At 36.3% G+C, this 12,843-nt stretch overlaps 1 protein-coding gene across 2 annotated transcripts; it reads right to left on the reverse strand.

The window, feature by feature from the left end:
* Window positions 1-416: 416 nt before the first annotated feature.
* Window positions 417-4,596, reverse strand: LOC131472722 (snaclec CHH-B subunit beta-like). 2 transcript variants are annotated; one of them, XM_058650148.1, is made up of 5 exons: window positions 3,790-4,596; window positions 3,634-3,713; window positions 2,261-2,392; window positions 1,851-1,932; window positions 417-729 (listed from the first exon to the last, which is right to left on the reverse strand). In XM_058650148.1, exons 1-5 carry the CDS (start codon window positions 3,857-3,859, stop codon window positions 662-664), a joined length of 432 nt encoding a protein of 143 aa, XP_058506131.1. In that variant the 5' UTR covers window positions 3,860-4,596; the 3' UTR covers window positions 417-661. The 2 variants fall into 2 exon arrangements, with proteins under 2 accessions (XP_058506131.1, XP_058506130.1); XM_058650147.1 differs by having other exon boundaries at window positions 418-729; window positions 3,634-3,716; window positions 3,790-4,593.
* Window positions 4,597-12,843: the final 8,247 nt, after the last annotated feature.

The raw sequence follows: 12,843 nt of genomic DNA on the forward strand, positions 1-12,843 counted from the left end.
AGACCCATTGTGTCGAAAAATCACCGATTAAAGGCACGCTCGCTTTTTTTCTCTTCTTTTTTCTTTTCTTTTTCGTCTTATTAAATATATCTCACCTAGTAAATTATATTTGACTAAATATATCTCATCCATTAAATAGTATTTGATTGAATATATACTGTACAGAATCACACGCACACACACACACATCATTGTGGGTTTCTGTGGTGCTGTACGGCGTATGTATTATTACTTATATAGCAAAGCTCAGGCTCAGTTCCCTCCTCCTAACCCTAAACCTTCCTGTTGTCCTGTTCTATACTTCATTTGTCATTAAGTATAAAGTTAGATCTTACACTGTTAGAACAAGTGTCTGAACATTGTCCTCAAGTATAAATACTTTCTATCATGGTTCTGAACTCAGACAGTAATGAAATAAGCACAATGTTTGCTGATGATAAACATTTATTGCAGTAAATATGGAAGCTTGTGTTTGTGGGGGTTACATTAACCCTTTTAGCACTATAATAATAGATATATTTATTAAAACGCATGGTATTTTTTCTATTCTATTTTGTCAATAATTGTGTCAAAAAAATGACCTTTGAAATACACACGCGTCGTGGTGTCACTGGTGTCCCCCGTGGTAGTAAAAGGGTTAAAGCAGACGTTCCAATGACCATCACCCTGCTTTTTGACACAGAAATAGCCTTTTTTCTGAACATGGTATGGTCCGTAGGATATTCCAGCCTGAAAAATCAAGAAGGGACATCAGGTTTGTCATGATGATTTGTAGGCTGAAAATCAAAAATATACTGTATCTGTCTACTGTATATTTAACATATAAACATGTGTGTTGTACTTTTTTGTAATGATGTCTGATGACTTTTTCCTAGGGGGAGCTCCGTGGAGCAAGTCACTTGAATTGGAAAAAAAACATGCCAATTGAAAGAGAGCTGCTCTTTGGTGGCCGCCATTTTGGATGTATACAAAAGTTTAATCCGCCTCTAATGTGCCAGGGGGAAAACCCTATTTGTGATTGGTTCATTTTCATAGGAGATTCTGTAGTTTGCCAAAATGTATCCTGGCAAAATCTGTGTGGAGAGAGATAAGATAAGATCCTTTATTTGATCCTTTATTTGTCCTACAGTGGGGAAATTGTTCATTGTTCATAAGATCACAGTCCAAAAACATGATTAGGTTACATGGACACTTTAAATTGAGGTGTGTGTTAGAGTGAATAACTGTTTGTTTCTGAGTGTTGTCCATAAAGCAGTATGAAAGGATGAATGAAGTGAACAAATGGACTGGGTTGCCCTCAGTGAAAACATGGCTGCCAGTAGTGACACAGGCAAAACAGGAGTTCAGAACACAGAGCTGTGATCCAAAAACATGACTATTTTAATAACCGGTGGATGAAAGTCAACAATCAACTATTTTCCAATACTCCTGCAGCGGAAGCTTAAATCCTACAAAACCTTTAGAATCTGTTTGCTGGTTTATCATTCTGCGATACGTTACATTATAGTAAAGTGAGTGGTGAACAAAATTCAGTTTCAAGTCAGAAAATCCTGTCTAATAGTCAGAGCTAAAGCAGCAAATATATTTACAAGATAGTGTACATTTAAGCTGCTGTGGATTTTAGGAGGGGAACTTTTTGTTGTTTGCTTAAAATTTGTATTTTTTTTTTCAATTTATTTTATTTTGTTTCTGCTGGCAGCCATGTTTTCAGTGAGAGTGAGTCTCCATGTCTCAGACTGGCTGTTACAACCACTCTTTAAAAAAAAACCTGGACTGTTCTCATGCTTAACTTAGTATCAATTTTCATCCCTGCTTCTTTATTTATTTATTTATTTATTTTTTTAACTTACCAGCCCTCTCCATACAGTCTTCTTGGTTATCAGTGTAGGATAAATTAAATGTTCCACTTCCATCAATCCACTGAAATTCACCCTGAAAACAGAAATGTCAAATGAGGGTCCACGACTCCTGGAAATCTGTGACACGCTGTCAGCAAATATTCAGGCCTATTTTTTTTTTATTTGATGATTAGCAAATTATTTGTCATTTTGTAATGTGGAATATTTCATAGATTACTCTTTAATGAAACAATTAATGTTATGATATAACATGGAGATACATGTGTTTCCACAGAAAACAATGAAAACATCTGATCTACTCAGTTTTCCTATGTCCTATGTACAGTATGTTTGAATTATGCCAAAAAGAAAAGGCTGTATTTTCAAATTTAAAAAAAATAACAGATTCAATGTGGACATACTTTGACACCTTCACTGTTCACTTGTCTTCTGGCTCCAACCCAGTGATTAAACAGGAAAGGACATGTTAAACTGCTGAGGGCTGTCTCGTCTCTAAATGATATCAAATGCCCACCTTCCTTCTGGCAGATCATCTGAAAAATAAATAAATACAGAAATAAGAATTACAGTTTACTCTATGGTTCAGTAATCAGTGTTATATTATAATGATAATAAACATAATAGCAAACTTTTGATTTATGTTGAATCCAACATGTTTCACACAGTATTTCTTCATCTTTTTAAAAATAAAAGAAAAACACCTCAATAAGGTGACAGTTCCATTGTGGGAGGAGCCAAATCCTGTTCCACCAAGATTCTGCACAAGTGAGTGTCACTTATGTCATGTTAACTCACAACTCATGATCCAAGGACAGCAGGTCACAAATGGCCCTTTCCCACCTATGGTCCTAGCTCGCCTCAGCACGGCACAGTTTAGGTTGGTTTAACACAACACAAAAAAAGTAACTACTCAACGTGGGCGGAGACATTGCACAAAACTGCGGTGACTTTATTTTACACACGACACAAACGAGTGACTACTGACTTGTAAAGCATTTGTTTTCAGTGTATCTAAATCATTAGAATCAGTTAATTAAAACTATTTGGTCAGTACTTCCTCCATGAGCACAGACTCCGTCTGAAACATTCACTGAACTGAAATACAGCGCAGGGTGCTGTCACTAAATACACCAGACTCCTCTGTTAAATATTAAGATTTTAGACATTTCTCTGGTAATTGTTGGAGATTAGCTGGAGATTGTTTAGTTTTTTTAACTGATCTGCAGTTTGGCATTGGTCGGCTTGATTCTCTTTCTGTAACGGCACTCTGACCAATCAGTGGCCGGCAGTCTGACAAAGTCACACATAGTACCTACTCAGCTCGCTTGGAACCTCGCCAGAGCAGGTACTAACAAAAAATACCTGTTACCAGGTACTATGCTCGTGCAAACGCAACTTAACCGCGCCGAGGCAAGGCGAGGCAAAATATACAGTGATTGTACATCTCTGAAAGTTGTGTGGTTTGAACTTGGCTTTAAATGTTTCTACATAACGATGCTTGTATTTAACAGCTGCATAATATGATAGGTCAAGTTGTTTCAAAATTTAAAATGATGTTGTCTTTATCACTATGATGCTGATTTTAGACATAACTCTTTTACACAAAGAAATTTATTTCAGAAATTTGAAAACAATGTTAAAATGAAGATTTTCAACTTGGAATTAAAACACATTACTATAAACTTCTGAACGCAAATACAGTTAAACTAAAACATAACCATTACGAGCTGAGTTTCAAACACTGTCTGAGCAAGATAAAGTTTATTTTCATCACCTCTGCATCGTCAAATGTTTCCTTGGTTTGCAATTTCTTCAAACAGTATTCAATGTTCAGTCGGTTCCCTCCAGAATGACCTGCTGAACAAAGAAGTGTTGTCAGTTTTGTGTTCCTGTTGTCTGAGTAGATCATCACTTTGTGTTTGTTTCTTACCAGCTTCAGAAACGTTCATGAACATCCGGACCAGCAGAAGAAGGACAGCAGTAACCACAACAGGACGCATGGTTCAGGACTCACAGATCCTCACACCACTCTACAACTGGTATATGTCTCGGTTTAGCTCCGTCACAACAAGAAACATGGACTTTAATTCTAGTCAGAGACATTTCATTAGATTACTGATGTTGACACAATTCATGCCCTAAAAACATTTCAATGTTCAAACAGAAAATAACAGTGAGTGAAAAATTAACTTCTGCTAACTTTTATCAAACACATGTAGATGTGTTGATTTGAATGTTCACACAGGAGAGGACTTTGGAGACTATTGCCGCATTTCCTCCAGCTCTACTTTCCTCGCCTCGGCACGGCACAATTAGGTTGCATCTTCACTACCAAAAATTACCTACTTAACGTGGGCGGAGTCATCACTGCACGGCTGAGTGAAACTGTGGTGACTAGTTTTAGATGCGACACACACACACACACACACACACACACACAAGTGACTAGTGACTTTACACCAGACTTCTGCAGTTGCACCAAACTATAGAGATTAACCTGTGCTAAGTCAGCCATCCTGGCTGAATTTAGCCTCAAGTCGGTTGCAGTGGCGCATAATTTACCATGGTGATTTATTCTGTGTGGTTAGGATATGTTAATCCTGCTGCTCAGTGATGTTGACATAATTAATGCCCTGAAAACCAAACACATGTAGATTCTCAGACTTGGCTGAATTCAAGTCCTGTGCAACTTTCCTTATTATGTACTTATTATTAAGTGACACACCCTGCTCTGCTTCCACACAGACGTTGACATGCAAATGACTATAAAACAACCCTACTGACATCTGTTGCTTGAAAAACAACTACAAATCCAGCAGCAAAGTGTGAAAGAAGTAATTAAAAAGAATAACTTATCTGAGTGTATTGCTAACATTAAACCACTAAAGTTATAACACCCGAAACATCTTATATATTTAAAAATTATCTGATATGAAATTATACCCATCCAATATTTTTTTTTCATTCATTCGTTTTTTTTACATATATTATGTATACACTGTAAAAAAAAGAAGTACAAAATTGGTCAATGACTGGCTGCCAAACAAAAATCATAATAATAAAGTAAAATATCCTAATTCAAATAAAGTCCAGAAACATTACTTTTACAGAAATTTTCATTAAATGCAGAAAAATACCGTTATTTTACAGATTTTATTATTATTATTTTATTATTACGATGAAACACTTTTAATAAAGTGATAATGCTAAGAATCTAGAGAAAAATACCGTAATACCTTATTTTTGCTTAATGACGACTCTTCTTGTCCTTCTTGGAACTAGTCGCTACTAGGCTTGGAATGTTTGTATACAATGAAAGGGTCTATATGGACCTGATGTTTTATTTTCTTTGTATTTTCTAATTATTTGGAGTTTGACAAAAGAACACAATAAAACAATAAATGACTTTATAAAGCCACTTTTTGTTATATATATCAATCTTTTGATATATGCCATAATAATGAATTTAAATGAAAATACATCAAGTTAAGGGCTTTTCTCAGACAGCACTACAGCCTTGTGCAGTATGTATATACATATTCAATGACAGTGCAAATTTAATATAAATCTAAAATTCAAAGTTAAAATAAATAAAACATTAATAATATACAAACTTTAAAACTGTCAGGTCAAAACTTTAACATTAAAGCGAGAACACTTCCGGGTATGAGAACCATATTCGCTGCTTGTGTACTTGGACTGAGGCTGATGGCGTTTCACAAGTACAAGAGAACGCAGTATAGGTGGGGGACAGAAAGGACAAGAGGGAGATGAGGTAGAGACAGAAGAGAGAGACCAGGAGCAGATGTACAACAACTGTATCAAGTTACAAGTTTATACAGGACAGTTCTGAGTCAGCGATGACATGTTTATAGATATACAATGTCATTTATATAAGCAGCAGCAGAGATTGTTGATAAAAATTATACTGATATCAACTTTAAATTATAGCATAATAATAATTGTGATGATATGTATGATAGTAATAGCCTTGAAAACTGGATCTGGATCCTGCAACCTGCAAGATGAGGATACAGAGAGAGAGAGGAAAGGAAGGAAATACACAAACTAGGGAGATAAAGAACAAGGTTAATGACATATAAAAAGTCATATTCATACCCTGAGTGTGAGAGAGTGAATGTGCGTGCACCACAGGAAATTCCCCCAGCAGTCTAGGTCTATAGCAGCATAACTAAGAGCTGGTCCAGGTTTCCCTGAACCAGCTCTAACTGTAAGCTTTATCAAAAAGCAAAGTTTTAGGTCTAACTTAAAATAGAGAGAGAGAGTGTCTGCCTCCCGAACTGTCAATGTCATACATATTGCCTATATACAAATTGTATATGTATCAATTGATCAATTGATGTGTTTCACCGAATGAGTTATTTAAATAAATACATAATTTCTCATGATAGTCTCCTTATCATTTTGCAATGTTTTTTTTTGCTGTTGTCTTTTTTCCTCCATATCCCAGTTTCTTCAATAATTGTCTGGCTAAGTTACAGGGAAATATTGAGTACCAAAATATGTCATTCCTGTCATAGGTCATATTCAAAAGTGGTGTGCTATGGAGTGTAAATCTGGACTTTGAAGACTGACATACTTGGTAGTTGTATATATATATATATATAGAGAGAGAGAGAGAGAGAGAGAGAGAGAGAGAGAGATAAATTTACAATGCAGAGAGCGAGAGCAAACTCAGAGCAGTGAATCTGAGACACTGAAACACATGTTTTGATCATTACACAATGGTTACAAAGGCCAAAAAGGTAGATTCATATTTTATCCAATGCCAGTGGTTTGTTTGAGCCCTTAGCTCTTACATGAGGCTTCTTGTACTGGGCTGAGAATTCTGTGATTCTTTTTCATCAAACATATTTTTATTGAACAATTTAAATTTATTTAAAAATTTCATCAAATACAATACCATCAAAATGTGCAGGGTATGTAGTTGATGAAAAAAAAACATAGATTTAACACACTCGGCCTGGAACTAGTAGAAATAGTAGTACTAGTACAAGTTAGTACGTAGAAGTAAGTATGTAAGTAGAAGTGGAACTAGTCGCTACTAGACTTGGAATGTTTGTATACAATGAAAGGGTCTATATGGACCTGATGTTTTATTTTCTTTGTATTTTCTAATTATTTGGAGTTTGACAAAAGAACACAATAAAACAATAAATGACTTTATAAAGCCACTTTTTGTTATATATATCAATCTTTTGATATATGCCGTAATAATGAATTTAAATGAAAATACATCAAGTTAAGGGCTTTTCTCAGACAGCACTACAGCCTTGTGCAGTATGTATATACGTATTCAATGACAGTGCAAATTTAATATAAATCTAAAATTCAAAGTTAAAATAAATAAAACATTAATAATATACAAACTTTCAAACTGTCAGGTCAAAACTTTAACATTAAAGCGAGAACACTTCCGGGTATGAGAACCATATTCGCTGCTCGTGCACTTGGACTGAGGCTGATGGCGTTTCACAAGTACGAGAGAAAGCCAGAGCCACGTCTCCATGTCTCTATTCTTCACCTGCTTTATACAGGTCAGTGTGTTTGTGCGCCACAATTTTACTTCATAATTTTTTTTTATATATTAGTAGCACAAGTATTTGTAGCATTGTTTTGGTAATGTTTTTATTTTAAGTAGGAAAGTTTTCAAGTGAGGGCGCCATTTTGTGCCGCACATGACCGCAGTTGCACTTGTGTGTTTAGAGAGGGAATAAGTGAAGCTAAAGTTCTATATGTGATGTATTTGCAAGTCTGATTTATTTGTGTTTATTGTGAATATTTATTATTGTGTACAGGAGCAGGATAGGTATACAATGACATTGTTAAAATTACACTACATAAAATAGTGTTTGAACCAGTTTAGACTGTGAAAGAGACCACTGCCACCATCTCAAAGCAGATGAGACACAGCGGTTTTGAACTTCCTAAGGAAAGGATGAACAGGAACGCCTTGGTCCATTCGGGATTGAAAGCCCGGTTTTCAACACCAACACCTTTGGAACAAGCCATGATACACTGACTCACTTTCACTATAATGGTCCCGTTATACATGTTTTTGTGTGTGTTAGTAGATTAATTATGAGCTCATATAGACACAGGCAGTTTGAAAATGACTTTTTTAAATGAAAACATCATAGAATTGATGCTGCCTCAGGCTCAGTAATTCCCTGAAACACCTGGCATGGTATTTTGTTCTTAGCACACATTGCTCAGACATGAGGAAGTGCTGCATCTACTGGGACTATATTCAGCGGCAGATTATCACACCTTTGGGCAACCAGTGAGTATTTATGGCACCGCGATGCATGTGGGGATTCGTTTAAAATAAAGTGCAGTGCTTGTGTTCTTTGTAATGGCCTGATCACAGGGAAATGTCTGAGTGATGAATGAATTTGCTTTAGTAGATTTACTCACAATGACACAAATATCTTTACATAGTGCTATGGTACTTGTTCTTGTGAATGAGTATGTAGTGAATTAAACCTGAGCAGATGACGAACTATACTTTGGGGCGTGGGGCTGCTATGATTTGCTTAGCTTTTGGACTTTTTATCTTTAGAATAATCAGTTATTTCTTTCGATGTTGCCATGGCTACCCTTTGTGTATTGTCTATTGTGTTTTACCTTGTAGTTTCCCTTGTGTGTTAACAGGGGCTTGAAAGTGTATTTGGGAAAGACTACATTTTGTCTAAATCCTATTTTTTTATATTTTTTCCTTTAGCCCTTGTCCTTGATTTCAGTAACCTTGTTTGTTTGCTGTAATTGCTATTAAATACTTTGGTGTCGTTTCTATTCAGCCTTTTCTGTCAAGACCTCAATAAGAGCTTCTTCTCAGAAAAAAACTGTTGCTGTGGCTGAGGGTAAAAGATTATAGCCCCTTTTTCCACTTGTGAAAAACCCACTTATACCCACTGACATAATGCTTTGACAAAATCACATTATGTTTCCACTGAAACAATAATGCTGAATTATTACCCAGCCACAGTAGGCTGTTATTCTAATTTTTCTGAACAGTGGACCTTGTATATGGACATGAAAATGAAATATATTAAAATCCTTAGACTTTTAAAAGAAAAAGAACAAAAAACACTCAGAAACTTAACTACAAATACAATATCTGTAAAAACCTTCAATTTCAGTCTCATCCAGTGATCTCCCCTGCACGCTGGAAAGACCTCCTTTTTCCATTGACGATAGCAGTTTGGAAATCTTGGCCAGTTGAGTTGTGGGAACTGGTAATCTGTAGAAATTGCGTTGAACATCACATGTCGTCCTGTCTCACTTCTTTATGTACTTTTCCTACTGTTACAGGTTAGTTTCCACCGCACAAATCAATACAAACAGTTATAAGATGATCCTGGTCATTAGTGACAAGGTATCTGCACGATAATATGCTGCTAACTAAGTTAAAAGTGAGCCCTATACTGAAGTAATGGTAATTTAGTAATTTTCCCGACTACATGCTATTATTTCATTGTGTTTGTATTTGCACATTAGAAGGGTGTTATGTAGCAGTTTACAGTTGCCAGAGAAATGTTTATATGCTGTTTACCAAGCTAATTACTGTCACTCTGGCTCCGGCTACAGTAGCTTGAGCTAATGTATTGGCTACCTTTTCGTGTAGCATTTGCAGTTCAGTCAGACACGCCAGTGCCGCTTAAATACTGACTTACCAGATTTACATTGGATATTTATTTGAGTCCATTTTAGTCAGTAAGGGATTAGGTGTTATTATTGATATGTGTTGTTTCTCCTGCATGTAAAACCAGTGTTTTCTGTTATCATTAGTATATAATACTAAGCGGAAATAGTGGAAGTATTCACATCAGACATTCTTTAATAAGAAGGTTGTACTGTATATTGTATCAGGAGTCTAAATGAAGAAAATACAGAGACAGATTGATGTTTTGAAATGAAAAGGTTATATTTGTGTAACATAAGTAAACTTGATTTGTATTTTGGAATTTATGTAACATATGTTATGTGGTTTACGTGCCTCAGCACATTGTTTTCTTATATCTGGTTGTGATTAGTGCATTTATGCAAAAAAAAGGACAATATGACAGGAAAGGGTAAAACTGAATGCATGTGGGAAAATAAATGTTACTGTTGACTGGGTCCCTATTCATGACATGTAACTAGACAACTTACCATACACATTACACTAACATGCGGATCAAATGGAGGTGGTCCAATTAGTCTTAAAAACCAAAGTGATGCCACTATGAACCTCACCTGGAGTCAGGACCACATAAACACGGTGGTCCTCCTAAAACATAATAGGTGTTTAACTGCTCGACACACACACATACACTGAAATAATATAGTAACTTAAGCTTTGACAAGCATGGCCCTACATTATTAAGCTCCATGTAAACCATATCCCACTCAGACAACTGAAGACACACAAAGCATCAGTGTTGGCAGTTTAAATTTTTTGCCACAAGTAACCTCATTAATCTGTGCATTAGATTAATATACCAGCTTGTTCGGGCTGCCCTCAGCCATCATCTGTAGCAGATAAAGCAGAGGAAAGGGACAATTAACTGATAGGTACTGTGGATGTACCACTAGAGATGATATTTGGGGTCTAGATAAAAGAAACCATCCAACTGTTGACAAAAGCACGAGAGGGAAACAACATGGCAAGATATTAATGGAAATCTATGTTATATGACGATACCTCTTCAACACAACTTGACGAAGGGCAATTTGTGGCTTCACAACCCCTCTGAGACAGGCCTCCGGTTTGGCCATTTACAAGAGAGTAGTAATGCTCTCAGTAGTTGACCAATCACGAGACAGAATCCAGTCAACTGTGGCAGAAGGAGATTAACAGAAGAAGTTGACAGACTCATTTGCAGGAACTATGAGGTTTTAGACCATGACTTCCAAACCTCACATTATAAGTGAGATAGGACCATTCTACTGGACCTTTAAGTTTAGGGCTAATATGAATAAGATAAGATAAGATAGTCCTTTATTTGTCCCGCAGTGGGGAAATTGTGGTTACATTCAGGTAAGTGTTAGGCATTAACTGGTTATGGTTAAAGTTAACACTTTATGTAGGCTGTCAAAACGAATGGATGCATGTCCATAAAAGGATAGTTTGTGAACCTGTGTGTGTGTCCAGCTTTTCTAGTGGATACACCTACAGCATGAGAATGTTGCTATATTTTACATTAATTTACACTAAATTACTTTTTGAATTATTCAAATTTGGTAGGGTGGTGATATTTTGTATCGCTTTACACAGAATTGATATGCAGTTTGTATAAAGCTCCTGGATCGGTGTGGGAAATGATCTGTATCTTTGCAGTTTGAGATGCTCTTTTTTTGTTGTTCTTTTAATTTCCCTTCCCTTGATAAATGGCAATGTTGATTATATTAGTAGGGGCTGGAAATGCATATAGCTTTGTTTTGTCTTTTTCCTTAGTGGGGTTAGTTTAATCATTTAACTTCTAATTGGACAAGAAGTCAGTTGCTTAGTAACGGCAGGTGCAATGGTAGTTTAGCCTCCGAGACCCCTTAAATAGAACATCTGAATGGCCACTTATTGAATCTCAGTATCATGGACTGTATGAAGCAGGATCAGTTGGAGGCAAAGAAGTGATTGAAAAAGAACAATAGTTAAAATGGGTGTTATTTAAGGAATAAAGTTTGATACTGAATTTCTGTCGGATTGGATAGTGACCAGCTGCTTTAATGTTGGCTATGTAGCAGCAGGGAAAACTTTCTTTGGGGCCCCCCTACAGCTGGTAAATTGTATTGTTTATGACAACTGTCATAAATTATATGTTCCTGTAAAAATGCATTCTGAAGCAGACTTCTTTCTAATTTACAAACAATCAGGTCCAGGTACAGTAGCCTATTTTATTAAAAAAATGTGATTTGCATCGCATTTTCAACCCGGTTTATGTATCCTATTTTTCGTTGTATGCAAATTGTTTGAGTCACTTTATTCATGATTGAGACTGATGAGATGATTTCAAATAACACAGCCTGACATACAGCAAGCTTAAACACATGACAAGAAAACTATTTACAGTTACTTCCTATATAAGTAGTTATGGGACCAGGTCGCCCTCCGTCAAGTGTCCCTCCACAAGCGGAGTTAAAGCGACCACCAAGGAGTAAAAAACGTTTTACCATATTTTATCACTCTACATAACACTGTTCAGTTTTTGTGCTGACTCTGGCAAAACATGGGGTGGGGCAGTTTTGTATGCTGTAAAGTACGTTGTAGTATGTTTTTTTTTGGGGCACAGACCCAAAACCAGAATTTCCATAGTGCCAATGCAGACGATGACATACTCATTGACAGAGGTGACATCCAAACTGTTGTATGTTCATGTATCATCAAATCTTGGAGAAATTATTTGAAGGTTTAAATCTACCTACATTGGGTACATTAGGCTTTTCTGCTATGTTTTGACAGCAGCCTCAATGGACAAATCAGCCAGTGCATGTATGCTGAAGCTTACGACACAAACAATGAACTTCTCCAACTGTTGGGGTTATTTTTGTGCCACATTGTTCGGTGTACATTTTGTACTTTTGTATTCTCATACAAAAGGACAAAATGTCTCACTCAGCTCGAGCCCATCTCTTCTTAAACTCTGTTGTGCTCTCAACACCTCATGTCTGAGCACCCACAAAACTGGCTGTCCAGTCTCAACTCGGAATAAAAAATGTGCCAATATTCCATCCAATCACTGTCTGACCATCTGCATAGTATTATCCATCCATATCAGACCGCTAGATAGACTTACTACTGGCTGTACAGTTGTAATGCTGTAAAGATATTGATTAACTCGTGAACTACTTTTCTGGTTAGTGTTTGTGTTGGGTTTTTTTTATTAGCAGGGGTGGGGAAGAATCTCTTATCCCATCCAACTACTACAATTCCAGATATTTTGAGCAGTAGAATTCACTTCTGAAAGTTTTTGTTCTGCTTCTT

This window comes from Solea solea, chromosome 14, assembly GCF_958295425.1.
Source record: "Solea solea chromosome 14, fSolSol10.1, whole genome shotgun sequence".
In the NCBI taxonomy this organism is placed as follows: Eukaryota; Metazoa; Chordata; class Actinopteri; order Pleuronectiformes; family Soleidae; genus Solea; species Solea solea.